The sequence below is a fragment of the Gossypium hirsutum genome, chromosome A08, assembly GCF_007990345.1.
Source record: "Gossypium hirsutum isolate 1008001.06 chromosome A08, Gossypium_hirsutum_v2.1, whole genome shotgun sequence".
NCBI classification, from domain to species: domain Eukaryota; kingdom Viridiplantae; phylum Streptophyta; class Magnoliopsida; order Malvales; family Malvaceae; genus Gossypium; species Gossypium hirsutum.
Genome location: NC_053431.1, coordinates 37,309,580 through 37,324,874, shown reverse-complemented (window position 1 = coordinate 37,324,874; position 15,295 = coordinate 37,309,580). Strand labels below are relative to the sequence as shown.

The following is a 15,295-nucleotide window of genomic DNA, read 5'->3' as shown; positions in this document are numbered from 1 at the left end:
GTAAAATAAACATCAACAATATAAAAAATCAATTATATGTACAAATAATCTATTTAATATAAGGATTAGTTTTAAAAATATATATAAGGATTAGTCTTATTTGTTAAATTTTTATATAAACTTATGTATTTTGTACAAATAATCTATTTGATTTTATACAAATAGCCTATTTAATAGTTTTATCTATATGCAATTTTTATATGATTTTATACATTTTGTACAAATAATCTATACTAAATTTTATTTGTTAAATTTTGTACAAATATTAATTTTATCTGTTAAATATTATATACATAAAAATTTTTCATATTATTACAATCTTTATACAAAATCGAAAAAGAGAAAAAATATAAAACTGCTCAGTATTACAATTTCTAAAGATGACGTGGGCAATCAGATATTTGCTTGCACTGGTTCTATCACCGCATAAGATTCTAACCCCACTTTTCCTTTTCTTCTATGTTGCCTATGTCCTCTCTATTTTTGTCTCCGATTCGATTCTATTAGTAGGAGAAAATCAGAAAAGAAAAAAAGCCACCCAAAAAATATATATACTGGCATTGCATTTCAGACCCGTTTACTTTTGAATTATCAATTTTACCCTTATTGAAATCTCAACTCCTCTTGCAAGCAGGCACTCTCCTTTTGTACAGGGGTGCTGCTTTGGAGATCTGATCCAAAATTCATGCACTGATAGAGAGTGATTTTTCCATTTTTTTTACGAGATGGGTATTCTGTTTACAAAATTGTTCTCTTCTCTATTGGGAAACAAGGAGGCTCGGATCCTTGTTCTCGGTCTTGACAATGCTGGCAAAACCACTATTCTTTGTATTATTTCTCATCCCCTTTTTTTTTTAATGTTTTAAGCGCTACCCATTTTTTCCTGCCGTGATTTATGAAATGGCCTTTCTCTCTCTCTCTCTCTTTATAATTTGAGGGTTTGGTTGCAGATCGGCTTCAGATGGGTGAAGTTGTCTCCACAATTCCAAGTTAGTCGTTCTTATTCTATTCTCTCTTTTCTTTTTTTGTGTGAAGCGGGATTATTGAGCATTTTGATATGTTGTGGGGAGATAGAATGGATAAGTTTTGATTTTCAATTAAGTAGATCAAAGGTTTCTTTAATATTTAAGAGTTGATATTAGATTTGTTATGTTCTTTATGGTGCAGCAATTGGATTTAATGTCGAAACAGTACAGTACAATAACATCAAATTTCAAGTTTGGGATTTAGGTATGCAGACCAGTATTCCTTGATCCACATCTTTAACATGTAGCGATGTCCTGTAATTTTGATTATATTTTCCTATCGATTTGATTGTTCGAAGGTATAAGAGTTGGAAAATTTTCGCAACATGCATCTATGTTAAAATCATATCAGAAGCACCCTAGCTTTCAAACTTACAGAAATGTCAGGAAGATGAAACAGTTCTTATTGTGATACTTTAAATCCTCTAGTTCTTATATCAAAGACTTCAACGAACATATTTTTTTACTTTTGTTACTTTAAATCTTAATTTTATAAACTAACCGTATCTGGCTTTCAGTTCACAGTTTACATGAATCCTTTACCTCTAGTCTATATCTTTATATATCTGTTCTAAGTATCTCTTGCGGGAAAACAGCTTATTAAGTAACAGCTTGAAGAAAATTTTACAGAACTATGTTCTCTTTATCATCAGAGCTTTACTTTTTTGAAGCTGGATAAAGTAAAACTTTCACTAATTAGAGATATCTGCCACAACCTATAGGAGAAATAAGAAACCATGGAAATTTAACTTTGTCTGCAACCCTATTTCTTATGCAATTTTACTATTATTCAATGCCATTGGACTTCGTCAAAAATTTAATCTCTTAGGCCTAGTTCTGCAATTGAAAATTGTTTTTGAAAAGTTTGGTTTACAAAAAGTGCTTTTAAAAAATGTTGTGAGAAAGTGCGCTTCGTTTGTTAATTTCAAGTGTTTGACATTGTTAGCAAAAATTGCAGTGGAAACTTAAAAGGTTCAATTAAGACATAATGTTGGAAATTAAAAATAAATTAATTTAGGTAATATTTAAATAATTTATACATGAAATATACAATTTAAATACTTTTTAAGTAATTAATAAATTATTTGTAAATTTAAAAATACATGAAATATTTTAAAATTTTAAATATAATGATAAATGATATTTAAATAATTTAATATAATGAGACATAAAATATAAATTAATATATATTTTAAATAGTTAATATAAATGAGAATATTTTGATAATTTTACTTTTAAAGGCAAAAACCAAAAGTCAAAGGTACCTAAATACTAGCATTTGCATTTGGGTGGAAAAGTATTTTTTAACTGTACTTTCAATCCCAAAAGCCAACAGTTTGGCATTGTGGTTGGGTTTGAAAGCACTTTTTGGCACCCAACCACAATGGCAAATGCGGCCTTAGTATAAGACCGAAATTGATTACATTGTTTTGTAAGTTTGCTTTCTTCTATCATTCTGGGCTATTTAGTTTTATTCGTCAAACGTAAGTGATGTCAACTCCTTGTCCTGATGACATCTTTATCATTTATTGATGCAGGCGGACAGACAAGTATCAGGTAACTTTTCCAAACATGCAATTTTTCCTTTTTAATTCTTTCTTGTGCAAGACATTTTGTGGGCGACTCTTCTTGAGATTTTTGCTGTCCTGAAGGTATATGTAAAGTTGTGCCTTTGTGCATCTAAAGCAGGCCATTGGCTAATTAGAGTCTTAGACCGTTTAATAGAGCTATATTTTGTTTTGCTCTCAAAGTTATATGATACCTATTGTGTTCTGTTAGTTACAGAAAAGATAAGGTTTATGTCCTATATATTTTATTCATTTTATTGTGACTTCTTATGATAATGTTTATGCATAATAGAAGAATCATTTTGATATATTAGTTGTACAGATCAGTTAGTAATGAATTTTAGAGGTGTTACCATAAAGAAAAAAAGAAGAAAAGATAGAGGCATTATAGGACTGCTTGATTTTATACTTATCCAGCTAGTTGAACCAGATGTACCAAATGTCTGATTGGATATAGTTGTAGGATCTATTTAATTTAATGTCATTGAAGTTAGTTTTGCTAAAAATCATCTAAAAAGAATATCTTCAACAAGCCACAAGTTACCATTTTAGTCTCTTTTTATACATGGTTGAGAGAGAGAGATAGAGAGTATCTGAAACTACTTTTGCTGCACAATCGGATCCTAGATTTTAAGGCTGTTGTTTATTAACATTTCAATATTATTTTAAATGCCATTTGTTTTGCTTTTTTGGCATTAAATAAACCTATTTTTGAGTCTGTCATGGAACTTTAATGTAATGTCATGGTTTTCCTCTCTTTACACCACTTGTGTAATTAGGAATTGTGATTTAATTGATGAGCATTCCAGGTTTTTTCAATGTCTAAAAGTTGTAAAATAAAGTTTTACATCCTACAGTGTATTTACGCCAGACAAAAAGATTGCTAGTTAATCCTATTCAAGTTTAATATATGATTTATATATCATTTGTTCATTCTATTCAAGTTTTATTATATGACTTATGTATTGTTTCTCTATTTTCATTTAATAATATGCGGCTTCAAGAAATAGATCACCAGCCTAGTTTCTTATCTCCTTTTGCACCACAGACCATATTGGAGATGCTACTTTCCAAATACTCAGGCCATAATCTATGTTGTTGATTCAAGTGACACAGATAGGCTGGTGATAGCTAAAGAAGAATTTCATGCAATCTTGGAGGTAAACTCATCAAGATCTATTTTTTCATATGTCTATATTTTAGTAGTGTAACAAGTCTTCATTAAATATTCCATGCTGTGAAGATGACGTATGGATCTTCTCCAGGCTGTTGTATCGAAACCTTTGACAAAAGGAAAAGAATGATGTTTGAATCCTTTCTATTGCCTTTCTGTCCCTTTCTTGAATGTTATTTCCCTACAGTTATCTTCAAATTTTAAATGGTATTTCAGGTTGTTATAGTCTTACGTATTGCTCTTCCTTTTATGTATTTCGTTTATTTATTTGAAGACCAATTCAGATAACTTCTTTGTCTACTTGTCATCTGCCATGAAAAAGAAATGAAGTAAACATATTTTTATTTCTCTTCTACAATCAATTAAAATGACTCTTTTATACATTGATACTGAACTACTACTGCTAGGTGTTTACAATATTTTTCTTTTTACTTTTCAATGCTTTTTCTATGTATTTCCTTGCTTCTTTTGTAATAGTTTAAAGTGTGAATCTTTGCAGGAGGAGGAGCTAAGAGGAGCAGTAGTTCTTATTTTTGCAAATAAGCAGGTTTGTACCTTTTTTATTTATTCATTTCTTCTTCTTGGACCTGGGGTAGAACTAGTTCTTTTGCTTATATTGTGTGTGACATTGAGCAAAAGCTAGTGGTTATGGGCATCGTATTAGAAGCACTTATTGCAAGAGGAAATAATATGCAGTTTCTTACTTAATAATATGCAGTTTCTTACTTACTGGGGAACATATATGTTTGAGAGTTTGGATTTTGTTTATCTTACACATTATGAGGATGGATACAACATGTATAATAAATTAATCATGAATATAAACTTTTTCATGAGTTCCATTGCTTGAATTATAGTGGCAAATTTATAATCCAAATCCATTATTTAAAATTTAAGTTCCCAAATACATCCTCAAAAATGTTGGCTGAGAAAAGAATAATATTTTCATTTGGTGATAAAATTGAGTAAGCCACTTGGGTTATTTTTTATTTGTGAATTTTTCTTGGAGTTAAGGTCACATTTTTGGAGTATACAGGATCTTCCTGGTGCACTTGATACTGCTGCTGTGACAGAGGCTTTGGAGTTGCACAAGTTAAAAAGCCGCCAATGGGCTATTTTTAAAACATCGGCAATTAAAGGGGAAGGTCTATTTGAAGGTTTGGACTGGTAGGTTTTGGATCACATGTAATTCATGTTTTTTCTTTAACTTGATTGCCAAAATCTATGTTACTCGACCCTGGTGTGAGTATCCGGCACGTGTATGATTAGAATTTTCAAAGTTCTTTTTATATATGTTTGGAGGTCATATCCATGTGTCCAACAGGAGTATTGGACACGGGTACTTGAAGAAAAATGAAGAATTCAAGCAACATAAGCTAAAATTGCTCCTCAAATACACAAAATTCAACATTTAGATTTAATGCGGGCCATGCTATGATGAGATTCATTTTATGAATTTCTGAATAACAAGTTCAAAGTTGGCAATGTCCATTTTCAGTTCATTTTTGTTGAAAAAAGGAACAAGTTCCAAAGTAAATCCATCTGCGCCTTGAAAAAATATTGTTTTTTCGGTAGTAGAGTGCTACGCACATTTGATTAATTTATGTTTATTAACGTTACCATGCCCTTAAGAAGGTAAGACCCCTGTAAACGATTGCTCGCAATGCCGATATTTTATTTCATTCTGTTCACTTCTAGGACTCAGTTTTAGCCAATTAAGATTGATAATACCTGGTAATTCAGATAATTGAAATGCATTTCCAGTTCTTGACTTCATGAACTTATTTTTCTTCAATGTAGGTTGAGTAATACACTTAAATCCGGAAGTGGCTAATCCTTAGGTCTGAAGAATTAGAAGCTTGCTTCTATGTGGGTCAGGCTGGAGCCAGGAACGATGTTTGCTTCTTATAATCTATTAGAAATTTAGAGTCATCAGCGAAGATGTCAATTTTCTGCATTGATTTTTGTTTTTGATTTTTCTTTCTCGAGAAAGCTTCTAGTATACATGTAAAATATTTTGTTAAAGATTAACCATTTTATTCTTAAATTGTTTCTACATTTTGTATGCCCCTAATCTAAAATTTCAATTTCACGTTAGGAAACAAAATATATAGTTTGATAAAATCTGGTTGTTAAGTGTATTACGTATCAGACTCAAGATGTTAAGGTGGCGTTTGGGAATGCTTTTGGAGTTTTAAAAGCACCTATTGGCAGCAAAAGCATATCCAAACACAGCTTTTGCAATCAAAATTATTCACTCAAACGTAAAAGTAAGTGAAAGTTGGGATTTAGGTGGTGTTTTATTTTAGCTTGTGTTTTTAAGTAAAATTTTCAAAATATCTTTATCTATATTATTATTAAAATTTTTTGACTAAGTATCACAAATCAATTGGTATTAACTCTGCTAGGAAATTTACTAAAATGTTTTTTTCATAATTAAAATAACTTATATTATTCAAAGATACTTTAATCTTTTCATTTAAAAAACAACAAAAATATGCATGTGGTGGAATTTAAACTATTGCTAATTGCATTAGTAAATTCTTAGATTTACAATTCAATCAAAGTTTTATTTTAATATTTTTTATACATTTTAATTTTACTATTCATATTTTATTGCCTCCATCAATTGTATATATTAACAATATTATTAATTGAATTACGGTCACAAATTGATTCGACATCAACTCAAGATTCATGATAACATCATGATAAACAATTGTATTCATTTAGTATTATTAATCTAATGCATTTATTTGTTTAAATTCCGTTTTACTTACAACTTAAATTTATTTTTTTTCATTTTAATATCATATATATTTCATTTAGTATTATTAATTAGTTTCAAACAATACATTTTATTATTTATTTTATCTTATTTTTAAGCACACTTTTATATTCTAAATACATGGTTTTTACGTGCATACATTGAAATAAAAATGTCAAGTTGAAGTTACCCCTATCATACCTAGCGATTACTCTCTAACTTCCGAAAGGGAATTGTACTGTTTAACGAAAATGACAATATCTTAAGTTACAAAATTCAAAATTAGATGATTCAAAAACCATTTCAAAGGGAACTTGAAGATATACAATTTAAGCACAAGAGTTGCTTCAAAAGGTAGTTAGAGCATCTTGAAAAGTCTATTTGAAGTTACCATATAAATTCTTAGAAGATAGGTTTTGGATTCTTGCGTAGTTTCAATATTTGATTTCAACTAATTGGATCTTCTCTATTATTCTCTAACTCACAAATTACACGATGTGTGAGTATTATTTTAAACACAAACATAATTATTGAATCAGAACTCTCCAAAGAAAAAAGATTCATGAGTAAACTCTCTTTTAGTTGAATAAGTGAATTGACAATTACAAAATTTTAATTTTTATCAATTCGAGGATTTTCATTCATCTATTCTCTTCAGCCAATGTAAGATATTTATATAGAGTTTATTAAGCTCTAATTATTTGGCATTACTGATAAAAAAAAAGTATCCTAGGTTGTATTTAACAACATTGTGCCTCCTCGCTTGCTTAGGCAACAATGCTTCTTTGCACATATGGTCAGTCACCTATTGACCCTTGTTGGGTCACAGTAAGGCTCACATATGTATCTTGAACTCTTGATTTATTTTAGTTAATAAAGTAAAATTTATTACCTAATTGAGTAGTTTACACAAGTGTATCTTGAACTCTTGATTTATTTTAGTTAATAAACTAAAATTTATTACCTAATTGAGTAGTTTACACAAGTTTTATTTTAACTTCGTTAAAGTCATGACGATTTCATCATATTAAAATGCATATGAAATTGTATTTTATTAATTTTATTTTATTTTGAATAATAAGATAACATGATCTCTTAATTTAGCTCCACTTCAGATTCATTATTTAATCCAATTAAATATATATCTAAAGTCACTAAATGTAAGATCTCGAAAAGCATTCTGCTATATAAGTGAGGAGTTACACTGAGAAGATGCAAAGTGAAATTTCTCGATTAAAAGAAATGTGATATATCAGTGATAGTAAAGAAGGGTATTGGATACCAGAGAAAATTGAAATAAGCAGTATGTTGTGAGATATTAATTCGAGGTATGAACTAAATTGTAAATAAGTGAAAAGTGAAGGTGTTAAATTGTAAATATAAAATGTTGAAAGACTAAAGTCAGAATTTTACCAAAAGTGGGAATGATTCAATTGTAAATATTATAAAATGATAATTTTGCAAGTGAGAATTTTTGGTAAAATTATCAAAATTCTCTTCGGCATGTGTATTGAATTTAAACTATTGAATTTACTTTATGATGAAGGGTTTAGTATGGGTCATTGGATCAAACATAAATATATTTATTATAATTATTAATTCATGAAATTGTGGCATAATATAAGTTCTTGGGTCTTGATGAAAAGTGAAATAAAATTATGACCATCGGATAAAAATCATGATGTTGGGATATTTTATTAATATTATTATTTTATTAAGATAATTATTAAAGAAATGTGAAGAATTTTCTTCATATTTATCCATGCATTCAACGTCTCATGTGTGGAGAAAGAGTAAAGTTTGGTTTTCTTACAGTTTGGTCTTTCTCTATTAAATTCCAATTTTTCAAACTAAAATTTTAGGAATTTCTATAGCAATTAAACAGAAACAGTGATGTTGAGATCCTAGTGAGATTATATATCACCTTGAAATCAAGAGACTTGATTGGAAGTGAAGGAAGTTAAAAGAAGTGTGAGAAATCAATGTTACAAGAGAAAAGAGAAGAAAGTAATGAAAGAGTTGTAAACAAATGAATAGAAATGACAAAAGTGAGGATGGAAGAGAAGAGAAGCAAATGAAGTGAAATCTAGCAAAAGAAAGGCAAGTACTAATATGAATTCTATGTATTTTTCAAAGGATTGAAGTGAATTATATGATTAGTTTAGTGTAGTGAATGTGAATTAAATTAAAAGTAATATTAGTATGAAAAATTCATGTGGCACCCCACACTTGAGCTAGGAAACAGATTTGAATCTAGGATGTCACATCCATTGTCAAAGCAACTCAAACGACAATCATATTTCATCAAATTAAGAATATTAAATTTTAAAACTTTTTTATAAAATCTTAAAATCGTATTGAAATCATTTAAAATCACTTTTTAGGTGTTCGAGACCAAAAATAGGCCTAAAAAAGTTGAAAATGCTTAAAACAGGACAAAGGCCAATGCCGTACACTATGGTATAGGTACAAGTTGGGATAAGTATGTAACTATAGAATTTAGCATTCTGCCACAGTTGTTATACTAGAAGAACCTGATATCAATACCAATATCTTTGAAGCTAAAATTTGACTTGAAAATCACTTATTTCGATACCTATGAGCTCAATACCAAAACATGGACTTAGAGGATTTGAAAGTCAAGTTTTAGACAACGAAAACTACTATTGAAACACCTCTAAACATAGTAACCATAAAACATACTAAAAGAACAAACATTTACAAGTAAAATTATTTCATGAAATATATTCAAACTAATTCATCAAGCATCCTAAAACATATTCACCATATACTCAAATATATATGTGGTACAAAAATTGTTATGCACACATATTGACATACAAAACACATTTAAAAGTATGACCATAGTTAAAACTACATGGCTATAACGTAATAACCAAATTCAACATGTAAGACTCATATAGTTCTCTAGACTTAGGAACATGTCATTTACTAATAACTTCCAAATGAACATTACAATCACATGACTGAGCTAATATATGAGCCTTGGGATGTTGTTGGACTTCATGATCAAATCAAAAAATCTACTTAACACCTATGCACGAAAACAAACACATCTACATGCTGAGTATTGAAAGTTCAGTGGTGCTAACATATTTTGATTTTAACACATAAAGCATTAAGCAAATAAGCATGCTGACATGACACATCATTAAACTAAGTTCTATTATATTCATCAACAAACATATCACCAGCCACCTTTAGGATATTTATTCAGTCTTTTCATATGCCAAACATATCACATTTCAATACCATATCTAAGCCATATTTTATTTACACATTTTAACCCCTATTGATTGAATGCAAACTTTAGTATGGATACATGAATTTATCTCCAAACACATTGGAACATATACTCTTGATCCTTATGGTATTATTATATAAGAGCAGTGGTGAAGATAAGGGGTTGGCAGAAGCCTCGCCCCCCTTAAAAATGAAAAAAAATTTATTTAAGCCTTTTATAATTTATAAAATTTGAAATTAGTAATTGTAAAACTGCACTTTGCGCGCCCCCAAAATGATAAAAAATTGGTTTAATCCTTTAAAAATGATAAAGATTTAGACTATTAAAATGGTGAAATTGTATTTTTACTATCGTAAAAATATACAATTTAATTTCGCCCCTCCCCCCCAAAAAAAAAGTTTGGCTCTACCACTATATAAGAGCCAACGATATGTTCTCAACTATCATGATATTATATGAGAACATGGCCACCCTTAGGGTATTGTACGGAAGTCAACTAGAATGTGCATAAGCACTAAAGCTTCCTCTAACACAAGCGAATTCTGAGAGATGCCAACTATACTTGAAACTTTATCCGATACTGTTAATAGAATATATCCAAGTTTTATTATTATCAATATACAAATCATTATCATTTTCATCAAGAATCATCACATGAGATCATAAACATATAATTTTTAGTTTATCATCATTTTAAACAATACATACCAATTCTTTCATACATTATACCTTATAACCATTCACAATATCATCAATCAAGGCATTACTTTAAGTCATTAAATTAAATTAATTGTTTTCATATTTTAAATAAAAAAACATAAAAATTTTAAAAATATATTTTCAAAAAAATAATGGAAAAATCTCTTCAAAAATAAAAAAGATAAAAGATAAAAAATTTTAAAAATATAAAAAAATCATAATTCAATGTTATCTAAACCAGATCGGACTGGCAAGTTATATTAGGAACTGGTTAGGGCATCAATTCGGCAAGAGGTAAAAAAAATTGACTCAAGAACCCTGTAACACCCCTCTCCCCTATCCGACGCTGGGATAGGGTTCAAGGCGTTATCGGGGTTTCACATTCACAAACATATTATATCAGATCACCGAGTTTCACTCAAATTTAAAACTTTTCAAACATGTACGTCTCGTCCCTTAAACAGGCCTTCGAGGCCTAAAACATACCTAGGGGCAATTTGGGACAAAACCGGGGACGTTCGATAAACTTTGGGTACCTTGGAAAATTTCCTTTACCTTGAAGTGTCACACTCCCGTGTGGGTGGGGCCGTGTAATCACACACGCCCGTGTGGCTTGGGACATGCCCATGCCTTCAGCCCTTGTGCAACACTGACTTTAACCTTATCATACAATTAGGTGCACACGGCTAAGACACACACCTGTGTGGCCTGCTCGTGTACAACACTGACTTAAACTTTTAGGTGCAGGGGACGCACGACCATACCACACACCCATGGGAGTGGTCCGTGTGTCACACACGGCCTAGACACACGCCCGTGTGCCCAACTGTGTGGACCCTAATAGGCTATTTATCAAGCCTTTGGTCACCCTTTTCAACACTTATACTTAATGATTATCAAATGCAAAGCAAAACATGATTATATTCTTATAAATTTTCTTGGCAAAATTTATTGCATAGAAACCTCATATCATTGGTTTCACACATGGCAAGTTATTTCCCATCTTGTATTTATGGGTTCCCATGTCACTTTAACACATTAAAGATTGGCTCGTTCTTGTGACTCATTGCTAATTGAAAATAAACCATCATATATGAATATAAACATGCATGGAAATTTTGTAGGTCATAGCCTACTTCAAAATAAGCCAATTCCTATGACCATATACAAAAAAAAAAAGAAGAAGAAGAAGATAGATACATCTTTACATGCCTTTATTTGGAAAATCAATTAACACATATAACAAAATACTCAAGAGTCCTATACATGCCATTGAACAAAATAGAAATGTCTTTATACCAAAGTTGGTCTAGTTGATAGTGTGCTGACTCTCCAACTGTCTTCCAATCCTTACAAGTCCTCAAGCTCTATAAAATAGGGGAAAGGGGAAGGGTAAGCATTTACATGCTTAGTAAGCTTGAATAACTGGAAAGTAAACTTACCAAGTAATTAGCATACATCCATAATAGATAATGAACCCAACAAGTATGAAATGGTTCCCTATAACATGCACTCAATTAATAAGTTAGTCACATAACAAAGCACTATTAATTTATCCTAGATGAACTCATCATCCATCGTTTCATTGATATACATCCTTCTCATGTTAATCCCGTTGAGTTTCTAGGAAATTTTGATGGAATATCCATTAACCGTCAATTCATAAAGATAATCATTTCATGTGTGCACTCTCGTGAACCTCACATTTTATGGCAGGATTACCAGTCCAGGCTAAATCCCCCATTTACAAAACTCATAAGGTGATGTCGGGATTGCTAGTCCAGGCTAAATCCCCTTATAACAATAGACACCTTTATTGAGCTCAGATCTGAATTACCAGTCCAAGCTAAATTCATACCCTAATTGGATTACCTGTCCAAGTTAAATCCATAATGCACATGTATTCTTCGGGAGGCTCGATAATCCAAAGGAACACCCGTCCGGGTTGGATCCTTTTTATAATTGAGATCAATTGATTACCCGTCTAGGCTAAATCTTTTCTGCAACACATGCAGGATCTCAATTCACTTGTAAATCATGGTTTATCCATCAAATTCCCTTTTTAAACCTCAACCGAGACATTTTTCAACATGTCATTACCGAAGATGCATTTCATGAAATTTTTATGTTATCAATAAATGCAAACATCATTCATTCACAAATCATATAATTTGGCATATTAGGAGTTTACTTAAGTTATCCGAACTTACATGGTATTCATTTTCGTGTCGTGTTTCAGTTATTCCGAAACCTTTCATTTTCTACGATCGACCTTCGGAATTTGTTCCTCGGGGTCTATAACAAAAGAATTAAGTCATTAATACTCTACATTATACTTTTCATGTAACGCCACGTACCCGAGACCGTTACCGGAGTCGAACACGGGGTGTTAACGGAATTAATTCATTTGCTTACACAGTTCATTTTAAAATTTCCAGACAAGCTAGCTAATTGCATCACAGTCACTTTAAAAATCATATCTCGAGTTCCAAAACTCAAAAACTGATTCCGTAAATTTTTCCTGAAAGTAGACTCATATATCCATCTACAAATTTTTTTCTAGAATTTTTGGTCAGGCCAATTAGTACATTTTATTAATTAAAGTCTCCCCTGTTTCAGGGTTCGACTACTCTGACCTTCATGCATTACGACTTAGATATCTCCCTGTACAGGGCTTCAATACTTATGCCATTTGTTTCTAATGAAACTAGACTCAAAAAGGAATCTGTACATAAGAGCATGACTTCTAATTATCTCTGGTTAATTTATAGTGAATTTCCAAAGTCAGAACAGGGGATCCAGAAATCGCTCTGGCCCTGTTTCACGAAAACTTAAACATCTCATAAAATACGGCTCATATGGTCGTTCCGTTTCTTTCATATGAAAATATACTCATCAAGATTCGATTACATAATTTATTCATTATTTAATTACATTTCTACTATTTTTAGTGATTTTTCAAACTCACATCACTGCTGCTGTCAGCATCTAGTTTAAGGTAAATTTCACCTATTTCATAGTTTTCCATGAATCAACTAGCCATTTGTCATACATAGCACCAAAATGATCGTGATTAACCATTCCAATGGCTAATCATTACCAAGCATTTCCATACCACTCAATGAAAAATATACGAAATGATTATAATGCTATGATCAAAATATATATAAGCCATTTTCGCATGGCTATCCGAATATATACATTACCAAAAGGTACTTGATTAACAACAAAGGTCAGTCCTATACATGCCATTATCAAAGTTCAACTAAAAGAGTACCAAAAGGGCTTTGATAGTGTGGACGACTTCGACTTTGACACTCCCGAGTCCGATAGCTGACGAACAAAATCTATAAAACAGAGAATCAAAGCAACAGAGTAAGCATTTTAATGCTTAGTAAGTTTAAGTAATGAAATTATTTACGACTAAAGTATAGCGTTCATATGACTAAATGAATAATTGCATATACGCATATTCCCAAAATCATACTTACTTCACGCTTCAACCAGTATATTCATACACAAGGGATCAAACCTAACTAAGGCCGGAAGTTTGTTAATCAATTGAGCGAATACTATTTAAAAGGAATCAACTTTCCGATGCATATACGAAACATACCTTATCGTTTGGATTTTATGAGCGTATTAATTGAAATTATTACAGCAAGATCGCTCATTTCCAAACCCAAGTACCTTCGGGATTTAGCCGGATATAACAACTCGCACAAATGCCTTCGGGACTTAGCCCGGATATAGTAACTAATACAAATGCCTTCGGGACTTAGCCCGGATATAGTAACTCGCACAAATGCCTTCGGGACTTAACCCGGATATAGTAACTCGCACAAATGCCTTCGGGACTTAACGCGGATATAGTCACTAGCACAAATGCCTTCGGGACTTAACCCGGATATAGTCACTAGCACAAATGCCTTCGGATCTTAGTCCGGTTATCATCCGAATAATCATGCACATATATCAATAAATCATAACACATCTATATTTCATTTTCATTACTAGAATTCAAACACAAGACACTTATCAACCATTACCATTTTCGGCTCAATAGCCACATACAAAGGGCATGATTTTGATTCGCTTTATAACATGATCTCTATACGCATTCGGCTGCCCGTCATAAGTATAAGCCAATTACCTCAATATATAATTCAAGTAGAATCATTATATCACCGTTTATTTGTTATGCTTATATGTCATGACTTAATCAAATCATAAACTAAGTTCCATTACTCGAAGACTTACCTCGGATGTTGTCGAACGACTTCAACGGCTATTCAATTACTTTTTCCTTTCCTTTATCAGATTTAGTTCCCCTTTGCTCTTGAGCTTAATTTAACAAATAAATTGATTTAATCATTTTGAACATCAAAGAGAAACTCAAGGTACTTAGCCCATATATACATTAGACATTAGAGTCATATCTATATGAAATCATGAATCAAATTCAACATATTAGCCAATATTCTCCTTTAGCCGATTATCTAAGTCAAGATAAAATCATCAATATGCTTACCTATAGTCGAATGTGCAACATCAATCTATCACTATCACCTACATCCTTAATTAAAGGCCGAATATATGCAACATCAATCTATGTATTCATTCATGTGGTCGAATATACATATTCTAATATGATATCATTTCCATTTCATTTAACACTTAACATTTACCACATATCAATTAACCAATTTTGTTTATAATTACAAAACTCTTCATCTATTCATGCTCTCATATTCGGTCATCCATACCTATACTAACCATATAACTAAATAATTTTAA

General features: G+C 31.1%; 1 protein-coding gene across 3 annotated transcripts; it reads left to right on the top strand.

Annotated features, from left to right (window-relative positions):
* Positions 1-424: 424 nt before the first annotated feature.
* On the top strand, positions 425-5,814 carry LOC107920520 (ADP-ribosylation factor 1). 3 transcript variants are annotated; one of them, XM_016850436.2, is made up of 8 exons: positions 425-828; positions 938-989; positions 1,168-1,230; positions 2,564-2,582; positions 3,642-3,753; positions 4,267-4,314; positions 4,804-4,934; positions 5,568-5,814. In XM_016850436.2, exons 1-8 carry the CDS (start codon positions 805-807, stop codon positions 5,599-5,601), a joined length of 483 nt encoding a protein of 160 aa, XP_016705925.1. In that variant the 5' UTR covers positions 425-804; the 3' UTR covers positions 5,602-5,814. The 3 variants fall into 3 exon arrangements, with proteins under 3 accessions (XP_016705925.1, XP_016705856.1, XP_016705786.1); XM_016850297.2 differs by having other exon boundaries at positions 428-828; positions 951-989; XM_016850367.2 differs by lacking the exon at positions 1,168-1,230 and having other exon boundaries at positions 426-828; positions 951-989.
* The last annotated feature ends 9,481 nt before the right edge of the window (positions 5,815-15,295 follow it).